Source organism: Poecile atricapillus, chromosome Z (genome assembly GCF_030490865.1).
Source record: "Poecile atricapillus isolate bPoeAtr1 chromosome Z, bPoeAtr1.hap1, whole genome shotgun sequence".
In the NCBI taxonomy this organism is placed as follows: Eukaryota; Metazoa; Chordata; class Aves; order Passeriformes; family Paridae; genus Poecile; species Poecile atricapillus.
The window spans coordinates 52,021,172-52,042,036 of NC_081289.1; the positions used below are offsets into that span (position 1 = coordinate 52,021,172).

General features: G+C 37.9%; 1 protein-coding gene across 1 annotated transcript in view; it reads right to left on the minus strand.

Moving 5' to 3' along the window:
• Positions 1–13,710, minus strand: part of LOC131572575 (ankyrin repeat, SAM and basic leucine zipper domain-containing protein 1-like) — a 40,887-nt gene extending 27,177 nt beyond the window's left edge. Inside the window, exons 1-4 of the mRNA XM_058825825.1 lie at positions 13,583–13,710; positions 11,924–12,020; positions 8,880–9,002; positions 5,853–5,964 (exon numbers count right to left, since the gene is read on the minus strand). Of these exons, the coding sequence (XP_058681808.1) occupies positions 5,853–5,964; positions 8,880–9,002; positions 11,924–12,020; positions 13,583–13,687 (437 nt within the window). The 5' untranslated portion in view covers positions 13,688–13,710. The remainder of the gene's footprint in view (positions 1–5,852; positions 5,965–8,879; positions 9,003–11,923; positions 12,021–13,582) is intronic.
• Between the last annotated feature and the right edge of the window lie 7,155 nt (positions 13,711–20,865).

Genomic DNA, 20,865 nt, shown 5'->3' on the forward strand with positions numbered 1-20,865 from the left:
TGGAACAAGATTGCAGAATTAAGGAAAAAAAAAAAGCAGTACTGGAGGAAAAAGATTGTAGAGTTTCTGGTTGCTACTAAGTAATAAGATTTAAACCAAAATATTTTACTACTGTTTTTTTAATTAAAATCTATTGTATTTTAAAAAGCAACTGTTTTACATGAAAAAATACTAGATTTTGCTTGTAATGTATAGCTCCATGTCAAAAATCTGGTCAATAAAGATTATTCTATTTTGCTAGGATATACCTGAGAGGGGGGAGGACTTCCCAATACTGTGTTTCTTAATACTAAGTTCATTGACCACTAGAGGGATCCCCAAATTCATGTCTTCAAGCAACTGCCTTAGAATTTCTGTCTCCTTCCAGAGAGCTTTTCTAGAACTAAGGCTTTGGACATTTTTCTTTGGTTTTGATCATTCATACAAGGATAATGTTTTGTCCTATGCAAACACAGTTAAAAACATACTGAATGAAATCCAGTAACACTACAAATTTGAAACAACCTTATGCTAGGGGAAAAGAGTCAATCACACAGAGATAGGCAAAATGAAAGATAATGAGACCTTCAAGACATACAGCCAACAACATAAAGGAACTTGGTAATGAAGCAAAAAGACTTGCATCAGTCTAGAACTAACTTAGTTTATCAACACTACAAAAGCAGAAGTTCTGACTGTATGTGAGGAGACATTTCACCATGGAGCACAGCCAGTCAGTGGAACTGGTTGCTCAGAGAAGTTTTTTAGTCTCCATCTTTAGTGGATTTCAAGACCAGATGGCAACCCAGCCCAATTTTACAGCAGATGTAGCTTTGAAGAAGCTGGACTAGAAACTTTCTGAAATCACTTCTGACCTGAATTACCCTGTGAACCTATGAAGATTACTACAAAAATGGAGAAAGACTATAATCTTCATCTTCAAATTAGTAATTGGTATCTACACATTGCACTATCTCTATAGGTCTGTATGGATATGTCTATACAGAGACATTTACAGATATCTATATTTTAAAGTACGAGCAGAAGTCGATTACAACCTAATAATTTGTAGCAACAAAATTCAAACTTGTTTGCCTAACATGGACACTCACTCCCACGCTTATTTCTTTTCTGCGATAGGTAGCCTTTGACAAACTTCCCATGCCATCACCTTTGATGCAAAACCAGTCCAATCATGCCCGATTTAATTTTCATTTCTCCTGCTCTCAACCTTTTTTTTTTTTTTAATTTCGATACTACTTCACAATTATCTTCTGCTTTTTCAAAGGAAAAATACTAAACAAAAGCCCTGAGGCTACAGAATAGTCTGTTCTCCAAAGAATATGATGTAGTTAACAGCTGTATAGTACTGCAGACATGGTACCAGAAATCAACCCAACAACTCAATGACACTAAAGCTACTAAAAGGATTGCTCCATTTACAAGTAAAACTCAATACATACAAAATTTAAAAGGTCCATCAAATGCACTGCAAGCATTTAATTTCAGGGCTTGATTTTTAGTTTCAAAGGATACAAGCTGTTTTAGGATGGAAACACACACACTGCTGCACAAAGTTGTACCTCTATGTGCAAGAGTGGGCACTGAACCACCCCATGAAAGCAGCGTCCATTTACATGTACGGCCACAGGAGGGAGACAAGAGCATTGGGGAAAACAAACCTTGTTTTCCTAACCCTGAAATGAACCCCCACAACCACAACAGCAAGCTTTAACATGGCAAATCCGCTTTCCTGCTTCAGTTGAGGAGAAACTAAGCTTATTGATACATCTCAGTGCAATCTAAAAATGTTCATAGAGTATTATGATAATCATCCAGACAGATCTTAAGGATTCTTTCATCATTTTGAGGAACTGCTGCGTTTCAGCAGTCTGGCTTGCAGATGACCTTCTTGTCCAAATACCCATTAAGTCCTTTTGTATGGTACGATTTGCCACATTTTTCCATATTGAATATGATACTCAAGTCATAGTCAGTAAATAAATAAAATCTTAAAAGGTATGTAAGCTATTTATTAATAAAACATCTATGTTTGCATCCAGTTTTTCAGCACCTATATTAAAAACAGGGCTCCATGCAAATGAAGAGAGATTTTTGTTTATTTGTTTTTATCTTTAGAGTCACAGAAAATTTTGAGTTGGAAGGGACCCACAAGGATTACAGAGTCCAACTCCTGGACTTGGACATGCCCAAGAATCACACCACATGGTTGAGAGCACTGTCCAAATGCTTCTTGAGCTTGGTGCTTCAATCTTGGTGCTATGACCATTTTCCTGAGCAGCCTGTTCCCATGCCCAACTACCCTCTGGCAGAAGAACCTTTTCCTAATATCCAATGTAAACATCCTTTAACACAGCTTCACGCTCTAAATCTCCCTGCTTTTATATTAAGACTGGAGAAAAAGACAAAAATGGAAGCTTTTTCAGTTTCTAGGGCCATTCAAGACTTAGTATGTGATGTGCACACAAAGATACAACCAGAAGTTCTTACAGGCTCACTTCACCTTGTGGAAAAAACAGGGAAAAATTTACATCACAAAACAAGCTGAGTAGAACAGACCTACTACCCCGAAGCCTCCTATCCTGGATGATCAGGAGACATGACAGAACTGGTGATAAAGTTTTATCTCCTAGATGGCAAGCATATGACTCAAAAAAGTACTGAATGAATAGCCATCGTTAAACTGAATCTGTGGTGCAGAATTCACTGCACTTGACAAATAAACATGCTTATGTTTGGGATCATGATCTCAAGCAAGACAAACTTCACCTTCCTGGAAAATTTCAATAGAGGAAGGAGAGATGTCTCCTATTTATACACGGGTTTCTTTCCACTGGGGAGACATCTATAGAAAATTCACTATTTCAAGTTGGTGGTCTTGACAAGTTTTAAGTGAAGTCTCATAACTGTATATGTGTTTATTAACAAGACCAGTGTATCAATAATACTAAAAAAAAGTACAGCAGGTAGAAAACAATTTAACCCAGAGTTTAGTCTCCATCTTTTGAGATCCCAAAGCAAGGAAATGATACTGCAAGACACTATTTTAGTCTATTAATCTGTAAACTGTACAATGCTTCAGATAAACAGGAAGCATCTTCAGAAGCTTTTGGAGCCAGTTTCCCCACAGCACTGCTGCCCATTAAGTCTGGAACTGAGAAATTAAGTGGCAACAGTGTGCTCACAGCAACAGAAGATAATCTATCTGCCCATTTTCTGGCTTAGTGGGATTTAGTGATGAAGTGGGAAACTCTATATAACAAGTAATATTGGAAGAACAAACTTTAGTAAAATTTTAGGAAAGCACTACAGGTTAAAAAAGGTTTTTAAAACACACTACTTAAAGATTTCCAGGCCTTAGATAGGGATAAAGCATATAATTTACATTTTGAAGCAAAAGGAAGGTGAATGACATGAGATAAGCAAAACAAATTTCTCAAGGTAGCACTTGCTTAAATGAAGCATTCAGGCTATAGTAGCTCTACAATGGCTATTCAGAGCGGGTCTCACAATGCCTTCTTGTTTCACCTCGCCATTACTCTGCTTGTTTGACTTTCAAAACCCTTTAGCTAGCACTTACGCTTTGATACATTACATTCTCATCAACAAAACTGTTTTTACAGCCACCAGTACTCAGTTTCCAATTTTGATTTAGCAAAAATATCAGAAGTTATGCTACTGAACATTTTTCAGAACCATATCCCCTTGCAAAGAAACCATCTCCGTACCCATTCGTACACTCACCTTCTTTCTCTGCATTTCAAAAATCAGTTTCTTTCCCACTCCACACACGCTTTACAAATTATACCCACTCCCTCCAGGTATTACCACCTCCAGATGACCTGAAATAAAAGAGCCTACTGGTTGCCCTGATGGTGCAACAGAGGAAGGATAAACATTCAACCCCGCCTTACATGAAGGTTAAGCATTCTGTTTTGCATTCACACACATTCCAGCGGGTGGTAGACAAAAGAGAAGCTTCCCAGAATCATTCTGGTTCTTACATGCTGAGAAATCCAAGTAATGAGAACCTTAATTCTTCACCTGTGCTAAGATGATCACACAGGAAGTACTTTCACAATAATCTCAATACACGGACAGTTCCAATCACACCCAAGGACATCCTGCTTGTTCTAATGAAACAGGTGAAATGGGACTGCAGTGCCACAAAGAGGCTGCTTGATCCCTTATCATCACATAAGGCAGTTTACTGTGTTTTATTCTCATTTCTGAACACAGAGTAAGAAGTCCATGAGAAACAGCAGCTGTTTCCTGAGCAGACCCAATGGGATCCACATATGCCAAATACTGGAAAGGCAGCTCAAAGATCTGAGATAACAAGGTCTGGATTTTTCAAGCCTCTGCTTTTATTTAGCACAAGTATGACATTTCTGATTGTCACTTAATTTATGTCTTCATTTGAGAAAGACTACTACTGCAAAAATGAAAAATTTACAACCATATCTGCTGGATGCATGAATAACTCATGTTAGCACAAGGTCTAAAAACAAAAAAAGATAGTAAATAAATATTTGTATATAAAGATCAACCATGCAAAACATACTCTAATTTTACAAATAAAATTTAAAAATTAGAATTCCTACCTCTTGTGTCAGCATTCACACTGTTTTCCCCCAAAGTTTAGCCAAAGGCCTGTCCAAATGCAAACCTGCAGCTCTGCACTCTCACTCACATTTCCAACACCCAAGACAAAGTTAATAATGCAAAGACCTATTTTTAGGTCTTTGATTTTCTGCATCATTAATAATGCAGATTCCCCTATATTTTAAAACAGGATGTCTATTCTAACACCAAGCTATTTGACAACAACATGTAATTATTTCAGAGTACGTAGCTTTCTCTTTTCTCATGAACAGTTTCTAGTCTGATAAGAATAAAAGAATGGTATTTAAATTTGGTATCAGACATCAGTTGCATTTAAGCAGAACTCTGTTTCCTCCTTCCTCTTCCTCCTACCATCTATCAGCACTATACTCATAGTGAGGCTCCGGGCCTCGAGTAATTGAATTCTACTTGGGTAAACCAAAGGCCTTCAATTCTATTCTACTCAGTCTATATATCCCAGGTAATGTCATGAAAGAGGTGTGGGATAAAAAATTCTGTTAGATGAAAAACCAGTTGACCTAAACAGTATTTTTTTTTTCAGCAGAGGCAAGACAGATTATCCAGGGGTCAGTCCAGAATTTATTTCTTTTTCATGTAAAATAAAATATTTAATCGGACTTATAACTACAGACATCTCACAATGTACTGCTTCAAACTGCCAAGACATAAAGTTGTAACTGAAGAAGGATGTTATTACTTGTTTCTAAAAGGAGCTTAATCTCTTTAATCAAAATTATTCTAGACTGCAGTGGAATAAATGTATTTTATTCACAGAATTTTGTTTTCTACAGGAAACACTGTGAAAAGAATATAGCCAGATATCCACAAAAACTTCAAAAGTAGGATATAAATTTAATTAAAAAATTAATTGATTTAACTGCCATTCCTATGCGGAAGCAACAATATAATTTAGGAAAGACAGAGGACATATTTCTTGCCCTTATACTTCAGTCAAATGAAAAATTAAGATTTTTATTTTTTTCAGCTGAAGAATATATTTACAACTTGATAAAGCTGATCACAGTCTTATTCATTCAGACTAACAATTGTACTAATAGATGTAACTGTCAGGATACTAATCTTTTCTTATACAAACAGCAGTGAAATTACAAGAAGTACGTATGCTTCATCTTAACCACCGTCAACAGCTATGTCTATAAACACATTACATTACACAGAGATAATTAAACTTTGTAGTGTATTCACAGATGTGGAGTTTTCTATACCTGCAAGTAAGGTTAGGGTCAGCATTCCTTGATAGAAGCAGTTCGACAGTGTTCAAGATGTTCTCCTCTGAAGCTTGTGCAGTACATGCTGCCATCAACACAGTGTATTTATCTGTTTGGAAATTTGTAGTTAGAGAATTACATATGTAAATGTAAATACCATGCTAATCCAGAAGTTCCTTTAAAAGTCTTCATATTTGCTAGAGTGGCTACTGAAACTGTGATACTCTATGATATTTGGAAAATGCTAGTAATCTTGTTCTCCTGTCTGTGAAAATCGCTAGAATGACCAGTTTAGACAAAGGCACCTGAGGAGAAACTCCGAAAGATAAACATCTATTCCTAATGAAGTTTATAATAGCTTGAAAGTACTCCAAAGCTACGATAGGAGCTTAACTATAGATGCTTATTTCCCAAAACACAACCCACACCAGTAGATTCACTCCCTGTTACTCCCTGCTAGTAAATGGATGTAAAGGCTGTGATGGACAGAAAAATGGAATGTATTGTGAATACATAGTGACACTGATTTTGGGGAGAACAGAGGCCCATACAAAAGACACTAGAAGCAAAAGAGCTTCATGATAGGTCTCAAGGAGGAAGAATTAAATTTATTAACTTACTACGCTCCAGTAGTGGCAGGAGAAGTATTAAAAGTACTGGTTTAGATGGGGATTTAAAGAGCATCTACACAGTCCATAAGGAATACCAGCATATTTACTTCTCCAGCTCTGAAACCAGCTGGGTGTTATATATCACCTTAGCTCACAAATCAAAACTACAACTGCTGTTTGCCCACAAACCACAACAGACTTCCCTTCCCATGATTACCATGGTTTCCATAGGGGAAACATAACACCTCAAAGACCTTAGTTAGTTGGCCCCAGTGTCATTTAGAAGACTGCCGTTTGAGTAACTGCCCATTTTGTTTATTGCACAAACTTGTTCACAAGTTCCAACATGCCTTTATCCATTTAAGAAGTATATTAGCTGCACCTACTTCACATCTTACCAAGTGTTACAACATATTTTGTCACTTTCTTGTAGAAATTTTAAGACTGTGTATAATTAACATCTTCATTCTTCAATGAGGTCAGATTTCACCATATTTAAACATGAAGTTTGTTATGGATGCTATGCCCACTGCTCTCACCACTTCTTGTCCTTCACCTCTACAGCTTAGCTCTACATTTAAATTCACTTGTTTTTTTAATCTACCATCTTTTTATTTTCAACTGTCAATGTAAAAATTATTTGATATGTTGACAAATTTTTACCCAAGATGTTAAACCTGATTATCAACTAGAACATGACTGGAGAGAGGGTAGGACTTTAAAGCACTGTCAGTCTGGGAATGGTATTTGGGAGGAACCTACAGTTGTATTTATATTCATTATGTCAGTCAGTGATAAAGACTGGGAAATTAATTTCTGTTAGCCTACCTATAGCTCATACATATGAGCAAGAGACAAAAGGGAAGAAACACCTTGGAATTCTTAGACTTCTCTTTTACAGACAATAACTGCTAAAAGATTGTAAAAAGAGATAGCTTTATGTTCAGGCTAGATAAAAACTCCAGTAATTCTGGTGAAATTATTCCTCAAGGATGCAACATTTTGAACCTATCACACAGCGAATGATATATTAGCTCTTGTCAACTACCAAAAAGGGTAAAATTAAGTAACTAGTCATAAAGAATGATTGAAGAGTGACTCAAGGTGATTAACAGTATAGCTGTTTATTAGAATTATAAGCGTTAAAGGGTAATTATTATAGGATCACTTGTATGATTGCCTGCTGACGTAAAAAATAGCAGGAGGGCGGTGAGATTTAGCACCCCCTTAGGATAGCACAGCTTTACTGAACATACGTGGTCTGACCCAAATCAATGACTTACAAGACTGCTCCTGGCTTGTAAGGAGCTCTGCTGCCCAGATGCCCTAGTTACAGTTTCCCTACACAGTCTAACAGGGAAGCAAACCAAGAAATCTGATCCTAGCGAGGTGCCACTTTGGGCAAAGGCAGCTGATCACACAAATGAAAAAATGCCATGCATTTGGTTACCTGGTCAGCCTAAACTACTGCCCATAGCAGTTTCTGACCCATTTATAGCTTTCTACAGCCATAAACAAGGAGCAGGTACGAGGTGTAGGCAGACACATAGAAGTTCTCTGAAACTGGCTACAAGGACAGTGAATAGAAGAAGTCATGACTGGTTTTGGTGTAGGCAATTTACTCTAATCTCACACTCTGATCAAGTGCTAAGGTGTTAAAAAAAATTTTCAGAGCCAGATTTGTACCTGCATTGCAGTCTACTACTACTACTACTGGAAACACTAGCAAGTTACTGGAAAGTATGATGACTGCTCTTACGTACTTGGCAGTACTGTGGGATAAATATGTGTTGCAGTGCAATGGAAGTGATTGAAAATAACCACAATTTCAGTAGGAAAAAAGTTATTATTAGGCCAAAAAATTGACAGAGGAACTGATACTACTTAGAAGCTACACTGAACTCCTGCAGAAAAAGGTGATCTAGTAACACATTGAAGAACAGTTTTCTTAATAGAAAATAGAAAAATTGCACTCTAGTTTTAGATTACTCTACATTAGTGTCCCATGAACTGGAAAGCTATTCATGTTATTTGAGATGCTACCTGGATTCTGCATATTCATAGTTCACAACAGGATCAAATACAGCAAGTTTTACCCACACAACTTTATACTACAATTTTTGAGCCAAGTACTTTCCAAACACTTTTTAAAAAAATACTTGGGATTTGGGAGGTGTGAGGGAAAATGGAATTGAGAGAGAAAGAACAAGAAAATGCATCAAGCAATTCCAGATCAATTCCAACAGAGTTTTTACTTTAAAACTACTGCTTTTCCTTCAGAACTGTGAGAGGTAGAGTGAGTCTCAGTTCCACTGTGAACTTTTTATTTTTTTTTCCCTACACCTGTAAATGAGAATAAGAATAGGGACAATGTCTGAGCATTACCAGCCAGTATTTTTCATTCCCATCTTACCTATTTCAAAACATGCATTAGCACCTCTGTCCAGAAGAAGACGTACTACTGCAAAGTTAGCTACGCTGGCTGCACACATCAGGGGAGTCCATCCAAACTGAAAGCTAGTTTCTATGCTGATACCTGTCAAAATTAAAGAAATTAAAATCAAGAAACTGCATCACAACAAACATGCTTTTTATAAAACTTATTCTCAATGTGTATCTTTACAAAGGTTACACCCGGTTTGCATTTAGTACAAGGGAGAGGAATCTCTTTTGACATTTTCTTTTTTTTTAAATACAGCTTCATTTAGAACACCAGAAAACAACTTTCAAAACTGACATCAATGTAGCCCAGTTCTTAATCCAAGGAGTTAAGTACCACAGAAAGACTACATTAAAAACCTCAAACATTTAGCTGCAAAAGCAATTTTGATAAGCACACAGAATCAGTTTTCTCTAGTTCTCAAAATGAAGAAATTTGACTCTTGCCAAACCAAGAAGACTGCTGTAGAAGCAAACTGCTTGTCAGGCAACTATGATCACAACATCTAGGGTTTCCTGCTTCACAGCTCCTTTTATTCTCTGTCCTGCAAGACAGTTATCTAGCAGATCTGTGTTCATTACTACCAAAATATTATCACTATAATAAGAAGAAATAGGAGACTATGCAAGGTTCAAACACGATCACCACAATTGTTTGTTACTCTTTATAATAGCCACAATGACTAAAATGGCTAGAAAGCATACCTGCCAGAAAGCCCAACTCTCCCAAATGCACTGAGAACCAAGTACCAGACTGAGATGCTTGTCTGACAACCTTCTAATAAGAACCTCTTATGCATTTTTCAATCCTTCAACAAATACTACTTCCTCTAGAAAAGTTTCCATCATTTGGTTCCATGTTAGTCCTACAGTGACCATAGATAATTAAAAATACTTCTTTAGGAAAAATCGCTCAAAAAAAACCCCCAAAATTATCCTAAGAAATTTGTGACATTTATTATTAAAAATTATTTTCACACACTAGGCACCCTCCCACTCCTGTTGTTTACTATTACTTCAAATTCCCTGAACTGGCTTATGAAAGATGAGGTGAGCTCCAGCACTCATTCAAAGATACAAGTGGAACAAACTGTTGAAGGAAAATGGGAGATCTGACTGTAGTTATATCTTTAATCAGCCTAACCTGTCATGAAGTCATAACTTTCAATTCCATTTTTGGAAACAGAACACATGAATTATATAGTGTTAAGTATTTTACTCCTAAAGCAAACCAAGATGTCCAAATCATCTTTGAAGGTGCTACTTACTTGCATTACTTTTTGTGACACGTACTTTGGGAACTTTTTCCTATGTTGCTATTTAACCAAAGTGGTAAGGAAAAACATTGTGTTTGTCCATCTCCTAAAGAAGTTCTGTGAAACTGCCTCGGCATCAAAAATACTACAGTAACATCTAACCAAGCCAGAAGACAACACAGTCTCACTCTACCTGAAGGAAGAGTCCCAACTGTTGCTAGGAAATCCACTTCCAACACAAACCTTGAGTTTGGCTGACTGCTGGTACTCAGCCTCCTACAAGCTCTACCAAACACATACTAAAGGTACTTCTGGAGGCAAAGATTTAATGTGAGCACAGATCCCCTGAAGGACAATGTGACCTTTCTTCAGAAAGGTCATCATAATAGATACTGTGCTCTGCTGCTTTGCAGAACAGGACTGGATAGATCAGAATTTACTGTTTTCCATTTTAAGAAAATTATATATTATTTTATAATACTGCCTTATTCCTTTCAGAAGACAGGAAACTAGACTACATGAACCCTCAGCCTGAACCTCTGCTCTTACAGAAACCTATTATCATCTTCCAACAGCACAAAACTGTTCTCTGTACAGCAGGCATCAGCACAGAAAGAGAACTATTGCTGTTTGACCACAATACAATAATTTAAAATGGGTGGTGTAGCAAAACAATTAAGAAATCTGAAGCACAGACATCTACCCATAAATAAGAATTTAATTTCTCAAAGCAAGACAGATGTATTTCATGCTTGTACTGCACTTCTTGTTTCAGTCCACGCAGTAGTTTTGCTTAATTTAAAAAGAAAACCATTCCCTTATTGTGTTGAGAAACAGTTGGCTTCTAAAAGGGCAAATAATGTCATTGTTTCAAAACTCAGAAAAGCCCATTGCTAACCAAGAAATTACTTTCTTCCCTAAGACAGATTTTCCTCAGAGAACAAGCTCTTGGTTACTATATTCTCCTTGCTTGCTGAAGCAGAACTTCCTGACAATTATCACTAGGCAAGTCAACTCAGCTATGCAGTTTCTGATTGCCCTGGATGCTTCAATAAGTGATCCAATCTTCCTAACACTGATTAACAAACACATTAAAGACAAATACTGAGTAACAGAACAGGGGAAAAGGCTTTCAGTGTTAAAACAGACTACTTTTTAGTGAGAAATGCCACAAAAAGCCTGTTAGACCTTTTAGAATCACAAAATCTTTGTTCAGCTGATGTTGCCAGGACAGCAGTATTACACAGGGCACATACCAGACACTTAACAGTGCTGTGAAGGAGGGGAAAAAAAAAAAAAAAAAGAAAAAGAAGAAAAAAAAGAAAAGGAATTTCCAAACCAGAGGAACATTAAAATAAAAAAAGGCTAGCCTCCCCTTTTTACCCCATGCTGTACAACCTTCAACACCAAAGACCACCCACTGAATTCTCCCCCTCAATTTAAACCACCCCTAATTCAGTATTTGTAATTGGTATTTGCATGTTAAAGATGTATCTGAAAACAAAGAAACACCTTATTTCATAGTTCAAACATTATATTTTTCTCAATTTCAAGGGCTCCTGACTGACAAAAGAAACATAAATTAGAAGGAATGTGAATCTGAGTCACTGAAAAAGTAATTTAATCTTTCAAAATGTGTTGAGTGCATGTAGGAACATGTGAATGTTATCAGTAAAGGATATAATGTCTTGTTTTAAATGAGAAAGTTTAGTATTCTTGACTTCCATAAAAAATACTCAACTCTGTAACTGACTTTCCCCACCTGAGTTTAAGAGATCTTCAATTAATGACACATCACCACGAAATAGGGCCTTCTTTAATGCCTCATTCTTCTCTGCCTGCAACATTTGATCCAACTGCTAGATAAACAAAGAAAAATTAAATCAAAATCTGGGGAATATTTCAAGGCAAAAACAATATAGCTTGGTTTTAGTATAAGAGCATTAATAACCTCTGAAAGGACATAGCACAGAAGAAGAGGGTAAAAAGCACGGTAAAATTTTTGTTCCTCCATCTCTGTAGATCTTTTCAGGGTCTACTATAAAGCCTAAGTTTTAAAATCAATTTTTCTGAGAAGTTCCATTCTCTGAAAATGGAAATATCTTCTTTCTCAACAGACCTGCTATCCTCCCACGCTGCTCTCAATTTTACGTACCATAATTTGATTTCAATTAAGATTCTTTTTCATCTTATGACACTAGAAAAACTTTGCAATGCATTTATGTACTTTTAACTTTTTTTTTTTACATTTCACATGTTGTGAAGTACAGCTATCAGAGATGAAAGTTTGAGCTTGAGTCAAGGGACTTCAGTGACTATCTGTCTGGCCTAACAGCACAAGTCCACTGCTGTGAACTGTCATCCTAATTCTGTGGTGGCAGAGGCATTTGTAGTGCTGCATCATAAACGTTCTGGCTGAAAAAAGCACTGACCAAAAGACTAGCTTATGCATCAGACAGTTGCCCAATTTAAGTTGCCTTCAAAAGCATCATAGATTTGTTCTCCATTAAAGAAGCAGCTGAAGACTGCTCCTGGAGCTGTACCAAGTGTAGAAAACATTTACATACACTGGGAAGCAGAGGACTAATTATTCACTAGTTTCCTTAGACAGAAGTGGGTATGAAAAAGAGTTGTCTTTTATCGTAAGTTTTTAACTCCCAACATTATAACTTAGACATACACAATTTTTAGAGCACACTGTGGCCCATCTTTCCAGTAACTTTTGTAAAAACTAACAAAAGTATCTAGAGAACCAAAGGGGAGAAAGAAAAATAGAAATAGAACAATTTGGCCCTATTTTTATTCTACTCAGACAACAATTTTCAAACAATGCACATCTTTGGATAGGAGCACCTATTTAAAGATCAAGGCCTCTTAAACACTGGCTATAACCTTCAGCCTAAGACTTCTAGAATTCAGTTGTACTTCCATTATTAAATTCTAGTCATGAGACAAACCCAGTTAAAAACCCTCACAGAATCTACCTCACAACGATGAGCTAGATACCTTTTTTTGATTTGCCTTCACACCTGTTAGATACAATAAAACTACTGAAATCATCCAGTAAGCAAGGAACAGTCTCAATATGAAATAGCTTTACAGGCCCCCGGCCACTTTCAAATTTACTCTCATGCTGATTAGGACTAGAGTCCGCTACTTAAGGGAAAAGCTTTAAAATAAACATTAAGAGCTTAGATAGTAAGATAAACTTAGGTAACGAGATAAACTTCTACAATTCAGGATTCATTTACAGGACTGAGGGTACACCAGCACGACCATGGTAGGAAACAGCCTAAGAGGACGCACCAGCCACACCCTCCCCTGGGCCACACCGCGCTCCGCTCCCCCTCACGGCTCCAGGCCGAGGCCGCCCCCCAGCCCGAGACCGCGCGGCCCAAGGTGCAGGGAGGCTCAGCCCCACCAGCGGCTCCTGCCGCACGACGCCAATGTCCCAATCGCCGTCGTCGCTGTCGCTGCCCTCGTCGCCGCCCGCCACGACGCGGGACGAGTACACCACGGAGGCCATGGCGCCTTCCCGCGCGCGCGTGGCCTCAGCGCAGGCGGTCACGTGTGGCTGAGGCGCCCGCTTTCCCGCGCTCCCGCGCTCCGCCCCCGGCCCCGCCCCCGGGCGCTGAGGGGAGCGCCAAGGGCGGGAGCTCCGTCGGGAGCCGGGGAAAGGCCGGGCAGCTCCGGGCCGGGTACGAGGGAGCGGTGACAGCGGTGCTCTAAGCACGTGGGACTGCGACACCGCCGCTTTGTGGGTGCTAGGAGACGCAGCAAAGCCGCGTATGAAGTTGTGTCTGTAGATCTATGGCTGGTTTGTATGTGTGGATTCAAGGTAAAAGATACGAGTTCCTCTCTTTAATTGCTGACGTCATGAGCATGCTGCTTCCGCGCCACCTCCCCTAGCAGCAGCCAGTGACGTCACTTGTGTCACACGCAGTGTCACAGAGGGTCACGGCGGTGGGAAAGCTGAACGGCAGCCGCACTTAATGAGCCAGGCTTTCGACCTCCAGCCTGGCTACGTAGGGCATTGCTTTAAATTTCAGAGCTGTGGTTAGAGTTCTATTTAATGACCGATAATAATGTCTCATCCATCACAAGGCTCGTGTGAAACTCTCTGAAGAACAAATGAGGAATGACGTTCTGTATTTTATGCACAGGCTTCATTGCTCCTTGAGCTCATCGTAGATCTTTCCCCTGGTTGAAATGAAATTGATCATCCGCTGACAGAAGAGGAGTTCTGGTTTGGAGAAGAGTACAAAATGATAAGTGTAGTCCTTATGCCCATCACACTGTAAAAATGTAATTTTGGCGTGTTAATTTTAACAAAAAATTACCCTCGTCTCGATCAGAAGATGGCTATGAAGGTTTTCTTATTTATTTGAATTTTTTGCTTAACTTTTGTTTCTTAACGCAATGCAATGTGTAAGGCAACTTTTTCTATGTTGGGATTTGCGGGTTAGCTAGAGTTATGCTTAGAACATACTAAGTGCTATAAAAGTTGCACTTATTAAAAAAGAAAACTGCATAGTCTGCATATTTCAATTGTGCCTGCCTGACACTTATAACAGCTGCATTTTCTGGATTTTATTTGCTTGTCTGTTAAATATAACAGCCTGTTTGCATTAAAGTATAATGAAAATCAGATTATTAACCACAAGGAACTCTGGTGTAAGAACTAAGTGAACATTTTAAATGAACTCCCATGAGAGAAACTTCTACTTCTGGAAACTTGATAGAAATGCAAACCTCCTTCTTTTCACACAGCCTCCTTAGAGCAAAGGTTGCTAAAACTGACTCAACTGTAATACCTGCTTCTATATAAAGGCTTAGCTTTATATGCTTATTTTGGATTTACCTGTATACACTAAATCTCTGTTTAAAATATTTTGGTAATGAAGAAATAATGTTTACTATGTGTAATAATCGAATGGTTTTGTAGCCATGTCAGTTCTTATAAAATTGTAACTTTTATTCTGGTCTGAATAGTGGTCTGAATATTTCTTATTTTCTGCAGAGGAAAAGTAGTATTTATACCTTTTTTTGTGTAGCTTCTCTGTATCTGTATTGAATCTACCAGTACTCAACTTTATAATAACCACAACCAGAATCAAGCTTCCGTATCATTATTCATTTGGCTTAGCTGTGTTACAGAAGATGGATTTCTAGTATAACTTATATCTCCAGAGGCTAAACTGTAAAGACAACTGAGTGTGACATTTTACAACTGACATCACATGTTCCAAGAGAATTATTTCTAACTGGTGCTGCTACTTTGAATAAATTCATTACATTTAATACACTACCAATTGTTTCGTATTTGACAAATGTGATTTATTTGTAGTGGTTTAGGTTTCTGATTTGGACATGGTTGGTTTGTGATTTTTTTCCTTTTCTCTGCATTATAAACCATCCAAATTAAAATGTCACGACAGACGCTTGAAATGCAACATGCATGCTGTTGCATTCTCAAAGGGCACCACTCTAGGAAGGTAATTTTCAGTAACAAGCCCGATAGTACCTACTGTTAAAAGAAAAAATCCCAACTCCTTTCAAAGGCTCACGGTGTAGAAGAGCCTTGCAGCCAGTGTACCCAATAGCTGTTTCAAATCTGAAGAAGACAATCATGCAGAAGCTGATAGCAGGTGATGTTTCCTTTTGTGTTTGCTTGGTACTGTAAATCAGACATTATTGTTGATGTAGACTCGCCTAATTATTTTTCGCATTCTTCTTACTCCTGTTTATTTTGTGGCCTTGAAGTCTGTCTTCATTTTTCAGCTAGGCAGATTTATTTTGGTAAGTCCTGGCTGTCATCCATATTTGCCAAATATCAGTGTGTTTTTACTTACTACTATAGGAACACTTCCCAACATCTTTTCCTTGTTGCTGTGCAGTGCTCATTTTACATGCAAGAGGTAATTATAGAAAGGCTCAAACTGGGAAAATTGTAAGAGATCCTCATTCTCAGAGAGGCTTAGCCACTCTGGATCTACAGAATTGACAAATTACCAGTAAATATTCAGCTGGGAGATGGTGAACTAACAGCTGTACGAGCTCCATGGTTAAGAGCAGTACATCCAGTAATTTGCATAATTTGAAAAAAGTCCCATAAAGTAGCACAAGTGATTGTAATTCAACAGGTCACATTCTTTAAACAAATGGGAAACAAAATAGTTTACATTGTGCTGGATGAATTTTCAGCTGATTTGTAAATAGCTGTATCATCCCTTATAGTTAAGGTATTTCAAGTAAAAAGATGGATACTTATTCTCTAAAAAGCACTGAAGTGGTCTATATTCTTTCTGTGATCTGAATTCACCCTTAGTGTTGAATCAGTTTTAGTTTTGCCATCCTGAAATTTTGTTATGAGATGCTGCACTGCAGCAAATTGAGTTGTTCATGATTATTTCAGTCATCATTCTAATGGTCTTAAAAAGATGGGAAGCACTTCATTTTATCTGTTCTGCTTATAATAATACATTTTTACAACATTTTTATAACTCTTCTTCCTGTTCACTTTACCAAATCTATCTGGATGGTACCTGATGTAGAACTTTCAACCTGCTGCCAAACACGAGTTTAAATTGCATACCAACGGTTTTCTCTTTGTAAAATTTGTTTTCTGGTAAAAGCATTGAACCATTGTCAAAATTCCCCATACTTAGTGGATATGATGTAAACCTGAATCCTGTTGTGAAAATATCTCTTACTATGACAGTAATGAATAAAAAAACCTAGAACAAGAATTAGGATTTTGAAGATACTTGCTTTTAGTGTCACTTAGGCACTGTTTTTAGCTTCTTTCCATATAACCTAGAAGCTTTGGTCTGCGTCCATGTCAGAATGATTCCTGATATTACTAGATGCAACCTCTCTATTAAAAATTCCTCATTCCTCCACTATCTCTAGTCTGTTCTATGCTGTTTCGTCCCCTTAATCTTAGCTGGCAGTACTCCCACTTCGTTATCATGGTGAGTACCTTCTTGTTTCAGCCTGTTGACTCTCTGCTGGTACTCAGGCAACCACTTGTAATAGTATTGCCTGTCTCTTAGAAACTCAAATGTTTGAATTTTCTAAAGGCAGTTTTTAATGATCAAGTGCTGCTTTGAGCTTTCTACACCATTCACCTTTCATTCTGATATCTCACTTTGACTCACCACATTTATCAAGATGAAAGATTATCCACATATTTCAGTATATTCATATATGTAATATTTTTATTGGTTGCCACATTCTTATTTTGCTTTAACCAATTCAAAAGGAATATGGCTTCTTGGGAAAGGAACTGATTTTGAATCAAAAGCTGGTTTTGCTTTATCATGTTTGGTGGTTTGTGTTGTTTTCTTTTTTCTTCTGTTAGCAAAGCATACAATCTAATTGTCACTTTTTTATACTGAATGGCCTTGCTATCATAGGTTTCCCACAGCATGTTAAGTCTTTGGTTATCTCTTACAGCTGCTGGGGCTGCTCACCAGTAGTCTCTGGGCATTGTGAAACTCCCACACATATATTGTCTTCTGGACTTGTTTTGTTAGAGTTTTTTTAAGTTAGGAGGTATTTTATATTATGATCTATGATTCTAGCTTTCCAAAGTGATACTAGTAAGTAAGAGCTCCTAAAATCTCAGTTTCTCTTCTGAGAAAAACTGTTCAGCCCCTCACTGAATTCCTAGGATTGCTAACTGGACTTTGTTACCAATTCCTTTAATCTCATCCATCTCTTCCAGCAAAGTCAGCATCTCCTTTACATCTGCTTTAAGATCTTCTCTTCAAGAGTAATTGTGATACTGTCCACATCCCCAGTGGTATAAACTAAAATTGTTACAAATGCCAATAGTTGAATCATGAGAACATGCTGTGAGGGAAAACCATTCTAAGATGTTGTGCTGTTTTCTAGCTGTCCTGTACTTGCATTATTATTCTACTTTCCAAACTTAAGTGCGGAAGTGTCTACCTATAGAAGAGACTTTTATGATAATTTGAGCTACTCTGTCACAGCTGGTCCAAGTAACAGGAGACCATAACTCTTCCTTATTGAGCATGTGGGAGCAGGTATGCACTGGGGATGCTCTGATTGTCTTTGGTTGACAGCAGACTGAACATGACCAAGCAGTGGCCAAGGAAGCCAGTGGAATTCTGGCTTGGATCAGAAATAATGTGGCCAGCAGGACCAGGGCAATGATTATCCCTCTGTATTTGGCACTGGTGAGGCCTCAAATCCCATGTTTGGTCTTGGCCCCTCACTACAAGAAAGACATTGTGGTGCTAAGGGCAACAAAGCTGGTGAAGGGTCTGGGGCAGAAATCTTGTAAGAAGTGGCTGAAGGAACTGTGGTTGCTTAGCCTGGCAGAAAGGAGGCTCAGGGGAGACTTTGTTGCTTTCTACAACTGTTTCACAAGATGTTGTAATGAGGTGAGGTTCAATCTCTTCGCCCTGGTAACAAGTGATAGGATGAGAGGAAGTAGCCTCAAGTTGCACCAGAGAAGCTTTAGATTAGATATTAGGAAAGATTTCTTCACTGAAAAGGTGGGAAATCTTTGGAACAGGCTGCCCAGGGAAGTGGTAGAAACACCATTTTGGTAGTGTTCAAAAGGCATGTGGATGTGCTATTTGGGAATATGGTTTAGTGGTAAACACGGTGGTGCTATGTTAATGGTTGGACTCGGTGATCTTTTCCAAATGTAACAATTCTATGATTCTAAAGCAATGATTATTGAGCTTATATTAAAAGGTTCCTTCCCTCTAGTAAATCCCTAATATTTAAATGGCCACAGTCCAGCCTCCTGTGTGCTCATATAGAATCATGTTTTCACATAAGATTCTGTAAATGTATCTGCAGCTTTTTCTCCGTAAGTCTCTAACCACTGACGTAACTTCTTGATTCAAGTTGGTGTTGCCATAGATATAGCAGTTCTCTTGTTACAAAAACCTCATTAGTTTCAGTGCATGAAATCAACAGGCACTAGTATAATAAAAACTATACCTTCTGTCTAACTGGTGCAGTAAAATACTAAGCATTTTCTACCAATGGTTTTCTATCTACTTTGATACTGTAAAATTCCCTGAGTCCTATATAACTCTATATACCAGAACTGTCAAGGCTACTGAAGGTAGCTCCTTCTTTCTTAATATAAGCTGCCACCAGCTGTTTGATCTAGATTTCTTTCTCATAATGCTTTCCTGCAAAGTTTACCTTGCACTAAAGTTCTGGAAATCAAATTGCCTATGAGGCGTTGCAATAATTGAATTTACCTCTGTTCCATATAGTTATTTTCTGTGTTTCTTGAAACACCCATTTCTTTAACCAGGTCATCTAAACTCATCATGGAATGTATCTGAAATCCAGATGTATATGGGGGGAAAAATGGACCATATGGCTTGCACTAAAGAGTCATGCTCATAGGTTTCCTTGTCCACATCAGCCAATTGTAACAAACCTCCCGTTAATCCTCTGGCTAACTTCCTGCAAAATCTCCATATGCTCCTTTGGCAGCAAGCTCTTATTGGACATTTCAAGTGGAGAGGACAGGCAAATTTTCCTACAAACCTGCTTCATAATTTGCTAGTATCTCTACTTAAATAATTCATGGTGTGATAGAATTAACTTGCAGGAGTGACACTGATGGGATTCTTATTATTGTCAGCATCTAGAAGAGCAGACAAAAGACAGCGTGCTTTAAATAAGATTTTCCTGGTACATGGAAATTTCATCTGGGTGTCAGGATATCTAACCTCTGATTCTGAGTTTAGCAGAGCCCTTGGGAAACTAATGGTTCTAGCTAGCATCTTTTATTGTCTGTTCGGTTTGGTTTTCTGTTTGTTAGACTTACTTGGCTTCTGTTATCTGGAATGGGATGGACAGATTTAGATGAAGTGACAATGCAATTAAAGTATCATAATGCTGTGGAGGAAAAAATAACAAGGAATTTGGTGTGTTTGTTTCTTTTTCTTTGCAATGTTCACATATTTACTACATAGGTTTTAGAATTGTTTATATTATAGTTCTTTCTAGGCTTTGGATTTTTCAGTCAAGCACTGTATATGCAAATAGTAAAAATAAATCAGAGGACTTCAGCAGAGATACAAATATGCTGCTCTTTTACCTAGCCCGTTTTCTTGTTTATTCCCACTTTTAACCATCCTTTTTCCATTCCAGCTCTGAAGAACAAGGCATACTATTCCACTCCCTCCTTTACATGAGAGATTTTACTGCTTCTACAGTTGATATTGCTTAGTTTTACCAGGAGCTAAAAGTATCACAGCAAGAAAGAAAGCTGTGTTGATCATTCAATACCAGTTCAGTTTGCACAAAGATTTATCCAAAGGGGAAAAAAGACAGGGTAGGGAAGGAAACTAAGTTACTCTTTGCACTCATCATGGAGGTAGGTAAACATTTGATTTCTACCAAACTGAGGGCAGAGAAAGTTCCCTTTGTCAGGAGGAGGCCAGTGGACAAGGAAAACCGTGCAGCTCAGTAGTGCTGCTTGTTTGGAAGACCTTTGAGACTTTGAGTCCATTTCTTAAGAAGTCATCACCTTTTCTCCTTGAGCCCTCTGTTGCATCAGTACTTACAAAATACTGTTAAAAATGCAACACTCCTCTCTAGGCTTTGCTTTGGCTAAAATAAAATTAGATCAATATGTTAAAAATGGAATTTTAATGTTTTACTAAGCTGTTATGCTGAACTGAGAAGGCCTTTACA